This window comes from Tyto alba, unplaced genomic scaffold, assembly GCF_018691265.1.
Source record: "Tyto alba isolate M040663 unplaced genomic scaffold, T.alba_DEE_v4.0 Super-Scaffold_1, whole genome shotgun sequence".
Taxonomy (NCBI): Eukaryota; Metazoa; Chordata; class Aves; order Strigiformes; family Tytonidae; genus Tyto; species Tyto alba.
The window spans coordinates 34,188,847-34,208,876 of NW_024881261.1; the positions used below are offsets into that span (position 1 = coordinate 34,188,847).

Here is a 20,030-nt window from a genome sequence, read left to right on the forward strand (position 1 = left end):
AGCAAGCTTCAGGCTTCAGCAGTTGTGGATTCAGAATACACATATGTGAGCAAAAAAAAAAAAAAAAAAAAAGAAAATCAAAACACAAAACATCCACCAGTTCTGGATTCAGATTAAATGTATGTGACAAAAAAAAAAAAAAAAAAAAGAAAGAAAAATATCAAAGGGTAGTTACAGTGACTCATGTAATTGAGAGTCCTATTCAGATGCAGAGCATTAAACAGAACTTGAAATTAGAAATTCTGCAGAAAGAACAGAATGTAAAATATTTCCAGGGTAGAAACAACCTGACTTTTTACACAGTAGACTGCTTTAAAGCATACTAGCGCTGCTTTAAAGCCTGTGCTGCCACTGACACGTTGCTGCATTAAACGTGAGGTTTGTGTTCATGCAGAATTCTGCACTCACAGTGTTGCCTAGGCCTGCTGGTAGCTCTGTGCATTTTGCATGTTTATACAGCTGATTCAAAGAACAAATCCGGAAAAGTTGAGTTGCTAGGAGCACCTCGGCCAGGTGGGTTAGTGGGAGCAAGAGGGGAGGGGAGACCTGTGGCCTGACAAAAGATTGTTTAGAGGCTACAAGGAAGAATGGTCATAAAAGTTATTTACCTAAAAAGAGTGTGGTACTTCGTTCCTGGAAAAAGGCTACTGGAGCTGTATCGGTCTGGGATGCTGATCTGGGTGGTGATTCATGGTGGGAGCCTCTGCAGCGTGCTCTGAAGTACCTTCTACATAAGCCAGTTCCTCCAGTGACTGCAAAGAAGGTCTCAGGATTTTGCCTCCCTCCCCTGAGGTTGGTCTATATGAATACGTCAAAGCTTTCATTTAGCTTTTTTTAATGCTTTCTGAACATATCTTATACAATATTTTCTTAAGACTTGAACCTTACATCTTTTAAACTCCAGCACAACATTTTTCTTGTCTAAACAGTCTATTTCTATGATTGTATTGATCATAGTGTAAGAAATGTCATGTCTGGACAGAGCAGGATCCGGCATCCCAGAGTCTGTCCTTTGGTGTTGCCTACGGGAGGTGCTTAGGGAAGGGCATAGGAAGGGGGCACCTGGAGAGTGATCCACCACTGGTCAGTGCTTTAGAAACTGGTGGAGCCAAAGTATGCACCAAGACCCGACAGTGGTTTGAAATCAAAGGACATCTTCTCAATGAATTTGTCTATTCCTTTTTTGAACTCAGTTGTACTGCTGGTCACCCCACTATCCAATGGCAATAACGCCCACGCTTTAATTTTGTGCTGTTGATTGACTCCAGCTGGAAACGGACACAGGAGGCTCAGGATTCCTCATCTCAGAGGCTCTCAAGATCCTCAGTTTTGTTGGTCACCTGTGTGTGTTGAGGTGGTGTAAGTGGTTAACCACAAAGACGCTGACTTTTCACATATACCAGGAGCAGCTGAGATCCAGGTAAGAGAAAGCATGTGTCATTCTCTGCAAGGCTGAGCCTAAATTGCTGCCACCTGCCCTGTTACTTTTTGCCATTTCGTTTTGTGCCATATCTAGCTTAGATTCTAATCTTCCCGAGTGCGCACAGATAAACACACAATCTTTCTTTGTCTGTGTGTTGAGGGACACACACGTGGCCCCGCCTGAGCAGAAAGATACTGACAGAGGGAGGAAAAATGACCATCTTTGGTCTGTTAGGCAGACAGTGAATATTTTGCTATCCTGGTCATCAGAGTAGCAAGTTTCTTTGGAGCGTATAAGTCATGAATTACCATGCAGCTCCAAGAGGAAAAATTTGCCCTTTGATTGTTTTCCAAAGAAATGTTCTCAATTTCTTTTCTGCCAAGTGCATACTACAGATCATACTAACAAACTTTCCCAAGCCTTCTTGACCTCCTCCCTTCTTCACAGTAGTAAAAGAAATTTCACTCATCACAGAGAGATGTTGAAGATTGCAAAGTTTTGCTGATTTAGGAACTGAGTGAATGAAACGAGCTTACAAAAATGTAGATACCGCATTGCAGAATGTGGTTAGCTCCACTAATAAGAAAAATGGAACTTGTGATATTTCTGCCATTTCACCGCAAGTTAGGAAATTGCCTGCTAATGCTTTGTTAGGTTGGGGGTCTGCAGGTGCTCCCTTCTGTCGAGGACAGAAATGTGCATATGGCGCTGGGGAGTCCTAATTTGGGAGGATCTTTTTTTTTTTTTTTTTTTTCCTTCCTTCCCCCAGGAAATCTGTGCCTGGTCTTACTGAAGTAAGACAAGGTAACAGCGATGCTTACTGCGTGGCTTTGAACAAGGGGTTTTATTTTGATTGGGGTTCAGAGTTCTCAATATTTAGTAGCACCAGTTCCTCTGCTACTAAATTATCTGTAGACAGCTGAGTGAGCCTGCCAAGCGTCTAGCCTGAGTAAGGATTTCTGGGTTGTTCTTCTGAATGAGCAAAGTGAGAGAAAGCCACCTCTTTACTGCGCTTTCCTGCTATTCATGATTACAGTCATGTGTAATTCTCACAGGACAATTTTGTCACTAATACCAATTTTTCACTGGAGTTTTCTTACCAGGTGGCTGTTGGGATAAAAGCAGGATTCAGATTTTGTGTTGGTTTTGCTCTGAGATCATTCCGGCCTTTTTTTGAGCTGTCACATTTCAACTTAACAAATTGCCAGTTCATGCAGCTCCTGTGCCCCAGAGACCATTCCCGGTGACGTATTGTAAAAGCAGGATTGATACGGGTCTGTTGACTGCATTTCAGAGACATACCTTTGGATTGCAGAGTTGCAGATGAGACTTTAATTCTGTCAAACTCAGCGGAAAGATGTTAATTTGCTACCAGAGACTCTGGCTTTAATTTTTTTTTTTTCTTCCACTCCAATTTTCTGTGAGTAATATAGATGTGAGGGCTGATCTTCTATTGAAGCAGTCAAATCAATTATTCAACTGAATTCAATTACTATCAGTGCCAATATTTCTGTGAAATTATTATTGTGTAGGGCTATATGAAGGTATGTCTTTGTTATCTATGACAGCTTTCGATACCGTCTCCCAAATATAAATTATGGGGCTGATTTTTAAGCCCTTAATCTCAGCCTTGCTAACTCCCTACTCAGGCAAAATGCTTCTCGATCTCAACAGGCATATCTACCTTGGCGTGACTCAAGCGTGGCCGGGGCTGGGCTGCTCGGTGCCGTCAGGCTCCCCCCCGCCGCACCGGTCCCCGCACCCACCGCGCGCCGGAGGGGGCTCCCACGCCGCGGGGGAGGCTCGCACCCACCGGTGGCTTTCTCTGAGTAAATACCGAGCTTCGGGCGCGAGCACGTCGGGCTGGCAGCAGGAATTAGGATCTGTGTGCACATCTCTGCGCTGTGCTCCTAACAGGTTAAACACGCGTGTGTGTTACGTTACTGAGAAACAGGGTGATTTAGATGGAAGCACGTTACTCCTCAGCTCTGTGTCAACAATCAAAAATGAGCTTTTGGATTTATATGTTCCCAATCTTGCACCTATCTTAAATCATTACCATATAATAAGGACTCTATATGGTGCATTGTCAATAAAACCTAATATTGAGAAGATTACTGATCGTCTAGTGCAAATGGAGAGCACTGTAAATGATTTAGAGAATACGTGTCAAACGTTAAAGCTATCTAATACCTTCTAAAGTAGGTTGATACTCATAAATCTAAGATAAACGACCTGTAAAACCACTTAAGAAGAAATAATACTCATTTAATCAGGCTTGCAGTGGAAAGACTAGCTAGGAGAGAAATTCATAAGGAATTATGAAATCTCTTCTAATTCAGTACTTTGTTGATAGAGAATGCAAACCTACATTTGATATGCAATTTTAGTTACCTAAAACTATTGTTGTAATAGTACTAAATTATGACCCCTTGGAAAAATAAAAGACTAAAGGGCATCTCTTTTATGATTTCTTGAGCTCTCATTTTTCCAGATTCAACACTGTGTATATCAGATGGAGATATAAAGGGTATTTATTGGAATTACAGTTTTGCTGGATGGGGTGTTGGATTGGCTTCTGTCGGTGTGGCTGTTCCTGTTCACTGATAACAGTAGGTTCGTTTAATGCACTCCCCTGCGGAGAGCAAGACATCATTTATTGAGAGAAGCCTGGTTGCAATTATAGTGAAACAAACTCCATGTTGTACCATATTTGAGTGGTAACTTGTACAAACTTAGTCTATTGAGTATAGTGGTATTTCTGCACTTTGATCCCAAAGAAAATCCAGTTTCCTTTTCTCTTTTTTTTTTTTTTTTTTTCCCTAACTCCCCCCCAGATCCATTTGAAAGGTGGCTAAATGTGGGTGATGGAAAAAAATGGGTCATGATTTTCATTATCAAAGTTCTGATTCTTCAGTTCTTGTGCAGACAAAACTTCCATTTTCTTCAATAGGTTTTTAAGGCCACTTGTTAATTCTTGTTCATCCTTTTGCCTTTATGACTTCTCAGAGCTCAGCATCACTGCCAGCATTTATTAGACCTTGATGCAGAGCTTTTCTTGAAGTGACTGTAATATTACATTTAGCCACGGAGAAATCTTTCCGAAGAGCAGTGTGCTGTGACTCATGTGACTCCACTGCTGCTCTCTTGACCCTAGCAGACTTACTCATCATTTACATACTGGCAAACAAGACCAGATGCTGGCTTGATGCCTTATTTCACTTGGTCCAATAAAAGTGGAATTTGCAAATACATTTTACTTTGATTCACATTTTTTAAGATAAAATGGGTATCCAACTTCTTTCCTCTTATTGTCAAAAATAAGGATGCTTGAATGGTGCTCTGAGTGGAATTAGCGAAAGAAATGCAAGTGCGTCTGATCCATACATAGCTAATTTATACTGCAAAAATAACAGGGGATGACATGGTTGTGGTCGAAATGTATTGCCACCTGATTTATTCTTGCTTTCATTCAAAGAGGGCAAAAGATACACGCAAGCATACATACGCTTGCTATGCAGCGGCTGTAGTCACACCAAGTCGTAGCAGCAGTGTTTGAATTGGTTGGTTTTATAATAGGGGTGCAACCTTGGTAGAAAATTTCCATTGGATGTGAATTTCTGAGATACTGATGTCTATCCGAAGAAAAGCTTGTTGATTTACTTTCTACTTTCTCTTCAGCTGGCATAAAGCTAGAGTCATTTTACTAAAATACCAGTTAAACTGAGCATACATTAAAGAAAGATCATTTCAGAAATCTGTCGGCCTTGGGAACATTGCTTTTCCGTTTCCTGAGAATACCTAGGAGTAATTGGGTTTGCTAGTCTGAGGCAGAGCAGCTGTTGCGTGTACATGTTATATGTGCATTGTGTGTGTGGTGTATTTGTTATTAGTTAAAAAAAAAAAAGAATAAAACCCAGAGGCAACAGCTGGACTGACTTTTACCTGGTAGCTGGTGGTTACAGGAACTGGAGTGTCTGGCTGTTGCCAGAGAGCAGGGAAAACTTCACATGATGGAGAACTGGAGAAGCCTCTGAGGACTGGGAGCTGAAGCCTTCAATCATGTAAAATGGCTCGTGAGGGGCAGAATTCCTTGGAGCTGATCAATTTTTATTTTGATGTCAGTGCTTTTTAAAATCTATGTTTTGGGGTTTGATTTTTTTTTTAAACAAACACTAATGGGTGATGGAAAGAGGGTGATGCCAGGTAACTAGTTATTAGTTATTTTTTGGCAGTCAGATAACTTGTTGCCTAGTTATTTTATGGTAGTTAATTTGTTGACAAGTCTGGGAGATGGCTCAGACCAATTGGAAATGGAAGGCCACTGGGATTTGATTGGGTACCAAGAGTCTGTGCTGTTGAACCATAAAGGGCAGCTAAACAAGCAAACAGGACTGTGGGGCGCATCCTCGGCTTCGGTCAGCTGCAAAAACAGTGTCGAGGGGCCCTTAGCAAGGCTCACACCAGCTGAGGACAGGCCCCCTCCTCTTCCACGCTATGTGCGGGAGAGACCCTCACTCCTCACTTATGAGCAGGCAAATCACACAGGCACGCACACTCCTCAGTTATAATTAAATTAAAATCTCGCTAATTTGGAAGCATACCTAGCACGTTCTCTTCTAGGAAGAAACTATTATGTCTTCTTTTATTCTTTTCTGCTTGAATCCCAAGCTATCAATGGCTTTCAAAGAAAAAGTTTTTCTTTAGAAAAAAGTCTATTCAAATTATTCATGATTTATATCAAGAAGGGACCTTTCCTCTTTCAACTAGCAAAAAATGTGGAGTTTGATCTTCCTCGAAATCATTTGAGAACCTTGCATGTTTCTTTCCAGAACTAAAACTTTCTTACAAAGCTTCGGATATTCAGCAGAATAATGACTATTACATAATTGAAGCTCAATACAATACCATGGGGCTAATAAATGGTCTCCTGGTTCCATAGAAAATGTAACAAATCACAATAGCACTTACTGGGACTAGGCCAGGCACAAATGACAAAGCTGCTTTTGAAAGTGAGTTGTGGCCAGAAATACTCTTGGACTGAAATCATTCTCTTGACTATCATGGGGGACATTTACTCCCTTTAATTTTCAACCTAGATTTTATGTTGATCCTGCAACACTGAATAAAATCAGGCCCGACGGAGCTGCTACTGCAGCTGTTACAGATGTAAATGTGAAAAGGACCATTTAAGACAACTCTGTTTCCCTGAATGTGTTATTTGGAAAGTATGCAGATTACATTAAAAATGGCTTGATATGTCCTTATTGTGTGTTTTTTAAAGGAAGAAAAATATGCTACGCTATTAAGTGATTTATTAACATTTTTGATCACAGCTCTTTTACTTAGAAAATAATTGTTCTATTGTGTGCTGCGAACCTGCCTGTAAACAACTGGCAAAGGGGTATACTGCTTTGTATTCTCCATGGAGAAAATATCAAATTCAATTGATTAATCAAAGGGGACATTCTTTGATGGAAGGGAACCTTTTCAAACTTTATTAAAAATATTGAATAAACCATGAGCAATCAAAGTTCATAATCTGAACTCCTGCTCTACTTTCTCAGATACAGTAAACCTTCAAAATAACTCATAAAGCAGGAGATGAGATGTCTGTAATAATAATAAAAAAAAAAAAAAAAAAAAAAAAAAAAAACTCAAAGCAGCATACTCTGAAACCTCTATCTTGATCTGGATCTCAGCTACACCACTGCAGCTCGACTGGAGTCGCTCTGTGTTTCCACTGGAGAGACTGATAATAAGAATTCAGCCCTGGACCTTTTTTCGGTGACTAATTCAGAAGCATCCTCACACCCTCTGTCTTTTCATGGAGGGTCTTTCCCTTCTTCTGAAAGAAGAAATGAGATTGCTATCAACGAAGCTGACTAGTGATTAAAGATAATCTAGGTATGACCTTCAAGCTGAATGACTGTCCCCTCTGTTCCAGGAGGAAAGCAATCATATGGCCAAATGCAGGATGGCTGGTGGGAATGAAGACAAGTGAAATGGAAATTCCCAGAGCTGAGTAGAAAACAGAACTCAAACAGGTGGGACTAGCATGACCCTGTCTTGAAGTCGGCACTGAAATCATGGGCCCTGTGTGAAATATTATGTGTAAAGCCATCGTGCTGTTCAAGATCAAATTCAAGTGGACATTAGCAAATAAAATGCTCATATTTAGCAGCAGGAAAAAGTTATTGGAATTCTTCCAAGTATTTTGATGGGAAGAAAAGAACAATTGAAGGAAGGAATAATTGAAGGTATACAGGCAAAGACTGAATGAGAGGAAGTGAACACGCTGATTGATTACGGCACAGTAATCTGATGCCATTTTTAGTTAGGTCACAAGGTAGAGCAAGCTCAAAATAAGAAACATTGAGACAGCACTGAGTGAGAGAAAGGTGTCCTCTGTGGCTACAGGGACTTAAATGTACACACTTGAGTGAGACCCCTGGCAAGCTGGTAGCCCAGGTGGCTATCTAGGGCAGCAACAAGAAATGTGAGGATTTGATGGGCATCCTCTGCAATCTCTGTTTTGTTTTGTTGTTTTGTTTTGTTTTGTTTTGTTTTGTTTTGTTTTGTTTTTTTTTTGTGGTGCCTTCCTATGTTGTCCCCTCCCTGCCCATATTCCAAGCAGAGGTGGAAGGTCAGAGCAGATGTCTATGCCTCAGTCAACACGCAGGCTGAACCTCGCAGGGACATTTTCACAGCCGCACCAGACGAGGAGGTGAGGGTGGGCAAGGTGCAGCTCGCAGCCTGGGGTGGCTTCTAGCTGGAAGGTGGGATGGAGAGGAGGAGAGGGCATCTGATGGTGCCCAGCAAAGGCTGTCAGAGACCTTTGCTCTGAAGGGAGCAATTCCTCATTTCTTTAGAGTAGCACCCCTGACCCAATGAGGGGAAAAACACACAACAAACACACAACACCCCCCCCCCCCAAAAAAAAAAAAAAAAACAGACCAAACAAACCACCCCGACCTGAGAGCTTTTGGGCCAACACTCTTGCCTGAAAGAAGTGTTGGGGATCTGTCAGCAAGGCCTCTGTCTCTAGTCAAGTCCTCCTTTGCTCTGGAAATGAAGACTATCCTTGGGAGCAGAGAGACTTGCAGTGAAGACCCCTGACAGTCCCCAGCCAGGGCAAATACAAAACCTCTAAAACTCTGATCAGTTGTTTGGGCCAAAAGAGAACATTCTATATAAAAAGCAGCCTTCCTATATGTCATCCCATCCTGTGCAGTACTGCTGTTGAGAGGGCTTATCCTAAATACTCCATTCTGATATGGACACATTAAAAAGAAAAAAAAAAAAAAAAAAAAGACACTTTATAAAAAAAAGAAGCTCTTTCACAGAGTGACAGATGAATGTAGTGACAGATTAATATAAATTTTAAAACCTGAACATTATCCTCCAAGGGGAAGAAGCTTCTAAATACACATGCAAAACAAAAATGGCAGAGAAAAATCTCTGACAATGCACTGCACAGAATCATTTATTAGGTCTCTGTAAGTGAGCATTTACATGAAGCTTGCATTTAATCTTGTATTCAACCATTCCATTTTATCTTCTGGCTGCATGTGTTTGTGGGAGACAGTGGTCCCTCATCCTGGCTCATCTCCCTTTCCCGTACCAAGCTGCTTTTTTTTTGCTGGTGTATATCTGCAGGGAGATACAGGGTAGAGAAGGGAATTTGAATATCGCAGTTTCAAACTCGTCTCTCTCTCTGATTCTGGATTAAGCCAAAAGAGGAAAATGACCACCTCTGCTTCAGAGGTGAGCAAGTTCTTTCAAAAAACAAATAAAACCTCAGTTGTCCTTTTAGGTCAAAGCACGGGGGAGCAGTCTGTAAGCTATAATGTGTTCTAGGGTGCACAGAAATATTAGCTTCATTACACAGTGCAGATGTACTCTTTCTGAGATGTTAGCAGTGGCATGTGGGCTAACTACAGAAATTGTTTAGTTGTGCTGCTGTTGCTAAAGCACCCAAGCAAGGTATTTCAAAACTAGCTCCATGTATCTGCATGTGTGGCAGTCACTGAAATCGTTGCACTGTGAACTCAGCTTAATACCCTGGATTTCTGCTTAAAGCTGCTGCGCATCTGGTTTAGGATCTGAAGTCATCTCCTTGACCTGCTCCGAGGAGTATCTTGCTCAAGGAAGTCAGCTTGATGTGAATTTGTCTCCCCTCTCACAAGAACGTGGCTCGCCGCTTCCCTTAGGCCATGTTAACACCTCTTCACAGACATGGGTTGATGATAGGGGCATAATATTCGCTTCGGAGACCCCTGAAAATCTGAGTGCCTCTTTCTTCATGTATCCCCTTGTGGTGCGTGCCCAGCTGCCCTGCGAGTCTCCTCCACTGATTTCAGTGAATGACAACCAAAGGCATTTCAAACTGAAAGGAGGTATTTAAATACTGTCAGGAACAACAGATAAAATGACCTCAAACAATTCCACATGAAGTCCTTTGTTATTTTCAAAGCACTTTCCCAGCTTGATACCTTTGCTTTTTTATATCCAATATAAAATTCAAAATGTTTTATTCCAGTGCAGTACAGGAATATAAAATATAAATATATCAAACCTCACACTACCTTTTTTGTGCTATTGCTTTGAAGAAGGACCTGAGGTAAATTCAGTGTAGAGATCAAGAAAATTATCAAGAAAGTTCCACTTCTCAAACTTTTGTTCCCCGTTGCCTTGTACGTACTTAGAACCACTTTTCTCCAGCAAGCATGCTTACAGCAGCAAGGAGCAGCCTGGATGCAGACGGCGCTGTGGGCGACAGCCGAGGACTGCCTGGGGGTGAGCACACGGAGCTATTTCAGGTGTCCCCTGCACTGGGGTCCCACACGGGCAGCCTGGCTGTCCATTCCCTCCCCTAAAACACCATCCCCCTGACACCTGCGCTGCTCCTCCCCTTGGCCACGGCTGCTTTCCTTTACACACCTTGTCGTTGCCATACGCGCGTTGCCGCCAGCCTCTTGCCAAAGCCAGAAGTCGCCCTTATGCAGCTGTCCCAGAGGCAGAGCGTGTTCCACTCACCCTCGCATCCTCCTACGTTCCGTACCGCTCCAATATGACCCTCGCCACCACCTCTCTTCTCTCTTAATTACTGTAATTACCTATGTTATTGGCACTACTGGACGACTTCCTTCCACACTGCTGCTGCCCTCCCATCTAGTGAACATCCTGCTGCTGCTCGCTGTTTTACAAGGTTTCTTCCGACCTGCTCAGCACCCAGGCGAGTACCAGAAGCAGCGCGATGACCTTGGTGCTGTTCACGGCTCGGCACAAGTCAGTCCTGCTGGCCAGGAGCAGGTGAGAGAGCCGGAGTGAAGAAACACAGTCCCATCTCTCCGAAAAGCACCCGGCTTTGCACAGTGAGGACCAACGCAAAGATGCAGGAGCTGGCAATCCCTCCTGGTTTCCTGACACCCTTCCTCTAGGATGCAAAAGGTCAGTAGAAACAGTCTGGCTTGGTACTGTGCCCGAAAGGTTGATATCTGATTTCTGCTTTCTCTTCTGCTAATTGCTGTTATTAAATGGCTTTGACATTACCTCAGAGTAACTGGGTACAGGTTTGGGGCCCATGTGTATACAGAAATTGAAGTATATCAGTTCAGAGATGTTTGGAATAGGCATAGCTGGCAGCATGCAGCAAAGCAAATAGTTGGGTGACTTTGCATCTTATTTAATACGTCAAAAAAAGTTTTAAGCTGTGACTTGGAGAAGTCAAGCCAGGAACAATAAGCTTGTCTGGAGAATTCTGGTATTAGAAACTAAAGGATATGGAACTGTGTCCAAGGTAAATATTGACGTGACTCAAGATGAACTAGTAAAACATTTAATGAAGCTGAAAATAAGGCATCTGGGATAGATGTTTATTGTTAAAAATGAAACATTTGAGCAAAAGTAGCATAGTGATGATGGAGGTTATTCACAGGGAAGCCAAGTTGGGGGAACAGCATCATCTGAAAGAAACTGACTCCAGCTATTTGTGAAACATGGAAAAAATTAGAATTATAACAGAGCTAAAAATGTAAGTGAATAGCAAACAGTCGTTATGGACATCCAGAGTGGATTTTGGAGACTGAATCATACCAAGGGACAAATTACTCAGGTGTCCAGAATAACTCTATTGACTTTGACGGATTTCTGTATTTGCCTTTGTGTAATTGAGAGTTTACTCCCTTATGCCATATGAGGGCTGAATATTAAGAAACTTTGAGAAAAAATATTGACTTTCATAAATTCCAGTATCATTCTCTTGGTGATAGAGAATAAGTCACATTAACTTCACAAGGCATTTCAGGAACATATTAGGAGCTTTGCCCTTTTGTGCAGCAGGAAAAGAAAACCCTTGCACAGTACTGTGAAAATAATCAGAAAGGCTTCATTAATCTGGAAATGGGAATTAATTGTGCCACTAGATTAGAAGGCTTACTCACATGTAAATCTACGTGTTATCAGAATGGTCTGTTGCCAAATGCATCGAGCCAGGCTGTGGTGAGCCAACATTATATTCACATGTTCGCCAGGGGTGGAGATACTGAGGAAGGGATGGTAAAAGTTTAAATTGTCTGCTTAGGTGTGCTCTACAAACCGGCTTTTCTCTACCTCAGAAATGCAACACTCATGCATAAGGACTGATGACGTGCAAAAGGTACGCTTGATCTGTTCCCATGTAGCACGCTTATAGTTGTAGTGGCATTGCTATGTTATATACATATAATATACATATATATAAAAATTCAGTAAACTAACTGGTGATTATGCACATGCAGCTGCAGCCCCCAGATGGCTTCGTAGCGCAATCCAAGGGTGGCCATTCTCCCGGCCCCAAGGCGCAGGGTGATCCGTACGCTGGCCATGTGGCAGAAGGAAGGGAGGCAGGGCGGGGGGAGAGGCAGGGAGGGATGCCCAGGGAGGAGAGCGACTAGGAGAGCCTGCCACGTGCACCGCGTCCATCCTTGCTCCTTGGCTGCTTCGGACGGCTTCAGGAAAACAGCAGTTGTAGTGTTTGGCTCTGTCCCATCTCTCAAAACCTTTATCCTCGGAAGAGGTGAATGCTACAAACTCTCTTTGTCCTCCAAGAAATCTTTTGGAAAGCTGGGGCCCAAAATAATTTAAGACACTTAAGCATAACCATCAGCTTCTTGGAATGGATTTAGAAAATACACAGTCAACCCATCCGCTTCCTTCATCTCCTATTTATTGAGGAGGTTTCCTTTGGCTAGCCTTCCTGTGAAGGCCACGATCAAATCAGGGTTGCTGGTAGATTTTATTACTAACATAAACAAATAGCAGGTTATTTTGTTATTGTCCCGAGCTTCAAAGCTGAAGCCGGTCTTAGCATCAGTAGGTTCTACCAGTACTGACATGCAGTTGGAATACAAAGGAGATGTTGGTAACACAAAACACATGTTGCTTCTGTTGATCCTTGAGCGCCGCTTAGATGCTCTCTGCAAAGCACCTCGGCATGTTGATCGGCCAGGAACGTCAGCCAAAATAACGCTAGAGCTGCAAATCCTTTGAGATGCTGCGCAGCGGCCCGGTGGCACCCCAAAGGGCACCCGCCCCAGCACTGCGCGCCCAGGGGAGGATGGGGACACAGCAGTAGGATCACTGCTGGCATTGCTCTCTGAAACTCATGTGCAGCAAAGGTCCTCTCTGGGCACGGCAAGAAGGATTTAGTAAATACAGAAATACATCAAAAGCAAGTAAGGGGTTTTTGTTGTCATCCCCCCCACACTATCTTATTGGGTTTGTGCTTATAAAAACATTAGCTGATTAATGCACTATCAGAAACGCAAAGCCGCTAACTAAAAGATGTGTGCAAAACCAGATACTTGTAATGCCTTGATAGAGGTAGGGTGAGATTTTTCTTCTTCCTGCTTCCTTACTTTTAAAACCCAGCAAATATACTTTTTTTTTTTTTCTGTCATTGTAACATTTGGCACTATTCCCATATGTACAGATTGCAACATCTAGAAGTTTTAAAAATTAATATAAAGTTCCATAATTGTATAAGCCTTGCTCATTTTAATGGTCCTATACAAGCAACTTAGCTTTGATGCAAGCCGAGACACAGACAGTAGATAAAGTGCTCTACTTGTACAAAGCAAACTGCTCTGGTGGGGCTGGTATGTCCATGTAGTTGACGCTCATGTGGATGATGATCACGGTGTAAGATCATGCTGTTGAGGAACAGAACGTGGACTGAAGCTGCTGGCACACTGGAACGTAATAGGTTACTGGTGAGTGGAATCACGGGTGACAAATTGCAAAGCAATTGCATTTATTAGAGCTTATTTCTGTCACCCGCTGTCCACGAAGATCCAGCAGGAAGGCGATCACAAGTGGAGGGTGACCTGTCCCCTTCGGCACTGCTTTGTCATCTTTACGTGATGATCACACAGTGATGCACAAGCAACAGAAGGCTTTGTGGGGGAGAGACAGTTGTGCAGGAGGTGGAGGAGCGGGCTGTGGGTGCCCAGATCAAGACATTAGCCTGGGTCAAGGCACTGAGCAGTGTTGCACTGATGACAGGGGAGCTTGCCCAACACGAGGGGAGACAAACCTCAGCATCTTCCTGTTTACAAGTTACCATTTATTATCCGTGCTACTTTTTGCCATATGGCTGTAGTGTTAAAAACTGAAAGTTAAACATTTAAGATGTCGTTTAATTGTGTCTAAAAATACAGTGGCCACGTTGTGGGTGAGAATTTGCCACAAGAGAGGGATTCCTGGAGCTGCCTGTTTATCTGTGGCTGTGGCCGGTTGGCATCCTACTCTGGGCAGCTTGTTGTTGCCATGAGACATGCTCTGGAAGCAGACAGGCTGCAGTGTGACACTCTGCTTCCCAAGAGTTTGCAGCTCTAGAACTAGTTTTTGGTGTTGCAGTCCATGCAGTTTCCTCCAGGGTCTTCCTGTGAAGAGAGGGCGTAGCATCAATGTGGCTGATGTTACAGTCCAGATACTTAAAAAGTTAAATCAAACAAGAACATAAATTGTGGGCCATGCGAGATATAGCACAAGTAATTGCTGCTGATGTGTTCCAAGGAGCAAGCCACCCATCTCTTGGCTTCTTCCTTTAGTTTCTGTATTTCTAGGCTTGGTGTGTGAGGTTTCATTTTGTCCGTTTGAAAAACACATTGTATGTGGATGTGTACTTGGCTTTGCATGTATCTTACTGAAAGCCATAAAATGACCTAGTCATTACAGATTCAGAGATGTTGGAAATATGATTCAGTATTTCCAGGTTTATTGAAATAATAGTCCCTTGTTTGTTTTTCTAGAGACAGGCAAAGTAGAAACATAGCTGTGAACAATAACATAAACCTTGCTGTTACCAAGCACTTGGCAAGCAGTTTTAGGAATGCTTCTGCTTTTCCTACATGTATATAAAACCTTAGAGAACTCTCTGACTGCAACGTATTTCAGCGTAAGGGAAGCAGAAATAAAATCAGGCCCGATATTTCATGTGCTCAGTAATGGAGGACCAAAGCAGGAAGAGACAGGTGCTTTTCTGAAAAGGATGAAAGATCTGAGCAGCTGATTCACGGTGAAGTAATATGCTTTTAGCTGAGAAGGTTTATTGTAGCTGAACCTCATGCCATCCCTCTAGCTGATATCTTAGATGAATCAGCAACTTGCTATTTTTATCTCAGTTGTACCGATAGAGTTTATAATATTGTTCTGTCAGTGCTATTTATACATCATCACATGCCTGACTACTCCAGGCTGTGCTTTTTTTCCACAGTCTTGGATGATGTCATCGTGAACTAGGCAGTTGTATTGAACAAAGGCTTTCTTCAGAGCAGCGACAATTAAAGCTTATGGCAGAGCACAACACCAGACGCCATCGAAATACAGAAATAAACTCCCAGTTTTAAGGTAGCTCTAGACAGGGCTTTCGGTGCTTCGGTGGCTGGTCCCCCTGGGGAATGGCTTGAAGAGAAGGTCCTACAGATATCGGTGCCACAGCTGGCCTTGGAGATGTGTAGGGAGCAGTGTGCTCTGACGTTTGAGACTGCTCTACACAGAGGACTCGCTAATGGTGTAATTATTCAGGGGAAAAAAAGTGTAAAAAGCTCCTCCAAGAAGGGCGATTTTCTACTGTGAACGCATTCTACATCTTCTCCTCAGTCACCCACAAACAGAGAAATAGTTTCTCTTTTCTCTTTTGCTGCCTAAGGATATTCATCCATCTTAAATGTTTTTGCTGTATTGGGAGGTTTTGAGGATGCCTGTGCTGGCTTGGCCAGCCTGCAGCCTTGACATGTGCACCTTCCCAAAGCCAGGGGACTGAAGCCCATTGTAGTATGAAGCAGAGAAAGATCTACAAACGATTTGCAAAGGAAGAATTCAGTGTCCTCAGTTGATCGCCTTTTCATTTGTGAAGTTCCAGCAAGCCTGAAATTCTTCACTCTATCCCTATTCCCCAGTGCATCACGTGCATTTCCAGCTGTTTATCATCATTCCAGAAGGCCAGCAACATGTCAACATCAACAGCTGTGTTCTTCTCATCTGCTACTTGTATTTGAGCTCTCGGAGTTTTAACCACCGAAGCTGTCGCTCAGCGCTGTTCAGACACAGCATGTATAGCTTTTTCCCTAGAAGCTGTTTCTCAGGAGCTCCATGTGTCCTCCAGCCAAGCCATGACAAGCATGTCACTGGGTCACAGATGGAGGCAAAGGAAAGAAAGTGTTACCCCTCCAGCCTCTGCCTATGCTTTGCAGCATGCTCAGAGTAACTAAGCAATTTATTTCAGAAGTACCCCTCAGTTGGACACAATTACTGGGTGCCCTGGAGACAGAGCTGGGACGTACTTATGCTGTGGTTTTCAACCTCTTGATTTGCAGACCTCTACCTCCATCTTCCAATGGGGGTTCAGACCCAGGTGTGGAAAGCTGCTGTCAGCAAGGTTAGTTTTTTCCCCATTCGTCTTCACAGACTCTCCAGTGTGTTCCACAGACCCTCAGGGAACCCCCCTCTCTCCAGGCAGGAGAGCACTGGCCCAGCCCTGGGGAAAATGCCCAACTGCCTTTTCACAGTTACTGCAGCCACCCTGTGCTCGCGAGTGGTCCTTCCCAGTGCTCTGACATTTTTAAGACACACACACACACACACACACACACACACACACACCCTTTAAATGACTTCTTTCCAAAGCCTCCTTCCAAAGTTTGGCTCTGCACAAAACATGTCAGCATCTGATAAAGGCCCAAAACAGAAACAGAATGGTATAAATAGAAATTAAGTAAATTAGGAGGAGGTGCCAAAGCAGCAAAACCCTAATGATAGCTGTGGCTGCGTGTGCATGTGCAGTGCAGCTTCCAGCACTTGCCAGCGTGCCAGGCTGCCCCTCAGTATTCTTAGAAACGTATGCATCTGCTGTGTCACTGGCACTGCCTGCTCAGCCTTGGACGGGCTTCCGCATCTTCTCGCAGACTCTTTAGAAAGCTTGGGTTTGTGCAGAAATTTGGTGCCAGAGCCCCAACCAAGCCAGCAGCAGCCTCTCTGTGGCTGGATATTTTTTTCCACACTTGGTAAATTGTGCTTGTGCTATCTGGTCAATGCAAATAGCCTTACCCTCCTTCCAGCCAGTTTGTGGGAATTGTGGCCTACCTGCGTTGTTGACTCAACTATGACACTATGTGGTTTATTTCACCTGCACTCCAGATGAAACCTGGGCCATGTTCCCAGCTGGTAAAAATCAACATGACTAAGGTGAAGTAATTTGTACCACCTGATGGTCTTCATTATAGTCAGGGCTGGAATGATAGAGCACGTCATTTTCTTCTTATTGATGCCATTTTTCCATAGGGTCATTGAGCACAAATGAACAGGAGATAAATGGATGAGAGCCACTCCCTGTAAACAGCATAACAACGGTGGGTTCCAGGTTGAGAACCTGCCAGAAATGGCAAGAGGTTTTAAAACCATATGTGTGGTGCTGGGTATGCTCAGGTAGCCCTGAGCCCCTCCGATGGCCTCCCACCATTATTTGCTTTTCCACAGAAGGCAGCTTCCAGTTTGGTCCCACCAGAGCTTTGCTGGAGGTCACTCACCCCAGCCTTTTGCTGGTCTCATTTTTCATCCCCAGTTCTCTTCATTCTGCAAATTAGGACATTCTTAGTTTGAAAATATAGTCAAGGTTTTAGAAAACTTTTGGGATGAGAAGAGGATGGATATGGAGTCAGGGGAAGATGGATGAAACATGTCACTCTTGGGCTGCTTAGCATATGCATATGTTTTGTCCCTACCATATATTGAATTGAGGACCTGTGCTTTTGAGGGAAGAAACCTAGAAAGGGAGGTTTACCAGGTCTTTATGTGATGCTACCTTGCTGAAATTTATACTGATACAGATTGCCTTGTGCTGAATCTTGCTTACCTTTTGCTGTGTCCTGATGTCCTTCCTTGCCAGCTTGGCTTGCAGGTATGTAGGGGGGACTATGGGGCAAGGGAGAGATAATATTTGCTCTTCTGCGAAGAGCTGTTGGTCTCCTGAAGCTCAAGGGAGCTGCCAGGTATGAGCACAGTCACACTGGAGGTGTTCTTCGATGCCGCAAAACAAATGGTGAAACTGTTATAGGGAAGAGTAACATCTCCTGTTAGACCAACTGATACTCTGAGGAAGCGGACAAGGTTTTGGGCACTTGGTTCTGTGTAATTAAAAGGAGCGCACTGAATGAACGGGCCTGGAGTAAGGGAGGCAAAAATAGAAACGGCCATCTGTCAATACGCTACTGGATGGCTAATTGGGAAGCCTCAGGTCTCAACTGCTAAATGTCCTGCCTCATTTCCTTACAAAATAGAGAGAGCAATCTCTCCTCAGGGCCTGGGCGCAGCTCAGTGCAATGGGGGGTCTGGGTGAGCTCCCCTAATGTACTTCTGTGGCAGGTCAGATGCTGCTGCCCGTGCCGGGAGGCTTTTCTGTCCTGCGGACCACCAGCCTCCTGCGGCCGGGCAACGGGAAAAGTCCTCGTGGCAGGAAAAGTAGGGAAAGGACTGGAGGCAGGTTCGCATCTGTCGTCTCCGCCTGCTTGGGCAGGAGAATTTCCTTCCCAGCGAGCAGCCCAGCTGCAGAGCCTGAAACAGAGAGGAGGCAGCCCTGCTGGGACTGTTAGATTTATCAAAATGAGATCCTTACATTACTTTGAGGTGTCACCTCTACAAATGATACTTAACATTATAAATATATATGTAACGCGTATGTAATGATTGATTTCATAGTCACCACACACATTGGAAACATTGTTAACGTGATGCTACAGACAGGAGTTAGTCCAAATTAAAGGCAGGAAATTCCAAGGTATTGTTCTTGTGGAAACTGTGACAGCTGAATTATATGGGCTTGTTAAGGAACTAAAGATAACCCCATTCAGAGTAGATAAAAACGTTATGTATGAGCAAGGAAACTGAATTACAATTGCAGTGGGAGCCGTAAGTCTGAATATCTTGACTGTTGTGTGCAGTAAATGGAAACTCCACCATGCTGTTATATTAATTTGGTACTTTTTATTTAGGGACAAATCTTGAATTTCTTTGCCTCAAAACTCCAGTGGAGGTAATGGAGAGGTTTTAAATCCAGAAGGATTCAGGCATGGGGATTCAACACCTGGTTCGTGTAGGTAGGATGAACTTCCATCTTGATTGTGTTTTCTGTCATGGTTTGGTGGTGGGTGTAACTGTGGAAAGCATCCTGAGTCGTCTTTAGACTCTCCAGGAGGAGACTGTGTGACTTGTAAACAAACATTGGAATTAATTTCTCGCTGGTCACAGCCTCTTCTTCTGAGACAAAAGCCATGGCAGGATCCTGGAGAATAGAAACCATCTGACAACATCCGCGGCACACCTCAAGGGCCCGGTACCCCTTCCCACCCCAGCACGTGTCTGCTCACAGACAGGGGCACTCCCTGGCACCTCTCGTGATGAAGGAGATCCGAAGGAGGTCATCTCGGGATGAAGCACATCTGGCTGCCATCAGCCACGCTGCACCCTCGCAGCCTCCAGGCCGTTGGCTTGGCAGAGGACCTCGGGGGAGCACTTTGGGCTGAGGAGAGCATCCCCAGTCGAGTTCACCCTTACCTATGTTTGGGGACCACCGAAAGAGGCGATGGGGTTTGGCCGGGGGAGCATCCTGGCAGCTGCTGACCCCTGCTCTGGGCAGGTGAAGGGGAGGGACACCTCTGCCAGCAGGTTTGGGAAGAAGTTTTTCTGTCATTTTATTGCAACACCTCTACCTTGCCACTAGTTTTCCTACTCCGAGACAGTAATCGGTCTAAGTTTTGTTGCCATAACGTTACACACGTGGAATTTGAGACATTTTGCTTCTGCTTTGCTTTGTTTTAATCAGGCTTGCTTGAAATGTCATATTTAAATGAGAAAAACAGCAAGGCTGTAGAAATCTCAGCCATAGACTTTGAGGCAATAACTGTGTACAGAGTAGGTGAGTCACTGGGACTACCTGAGATCTGCAGTTGCCACCTATAAATATCAAATATCAGTATGTGTAGAGAAGGTGAATGCAGAGGACAGAAAATAGTTTTACTCCATGCTGTAGTATGATTCATGCTTTTAAGATCAAGATTAAAAGTCTCTG

The 20,030-nt window shown here is 43.7% G+C and overlaps 1 protein-coding gene across 1 annotated transcript in view; it reads left to right on the top strand.

The window, feature by feature from the left end:
* CABCOCO1 (ciliary associated calcium binding coiled-coil 1) overlaps positions 1–19,701 on the top strand; it is a 70,471-nt gene extending 50,770 nt beyond the window's left edge. The window contains exon 8 of the mRNA XM_033004283.2: positions 18,955–19,701. Within this exon, the coding sequence (XP_032860174.2) occupies positions 18,955–18,999 (45 nt within the window). The 3' untranslated portion in view covers positions 19,000–19,701. The remainder of the gene's footprint in view (positions 1–18,954) is intronic.
* The last annotated feature ends 329 nt before the right edge of the window (positions 19,702–20,030 follow it).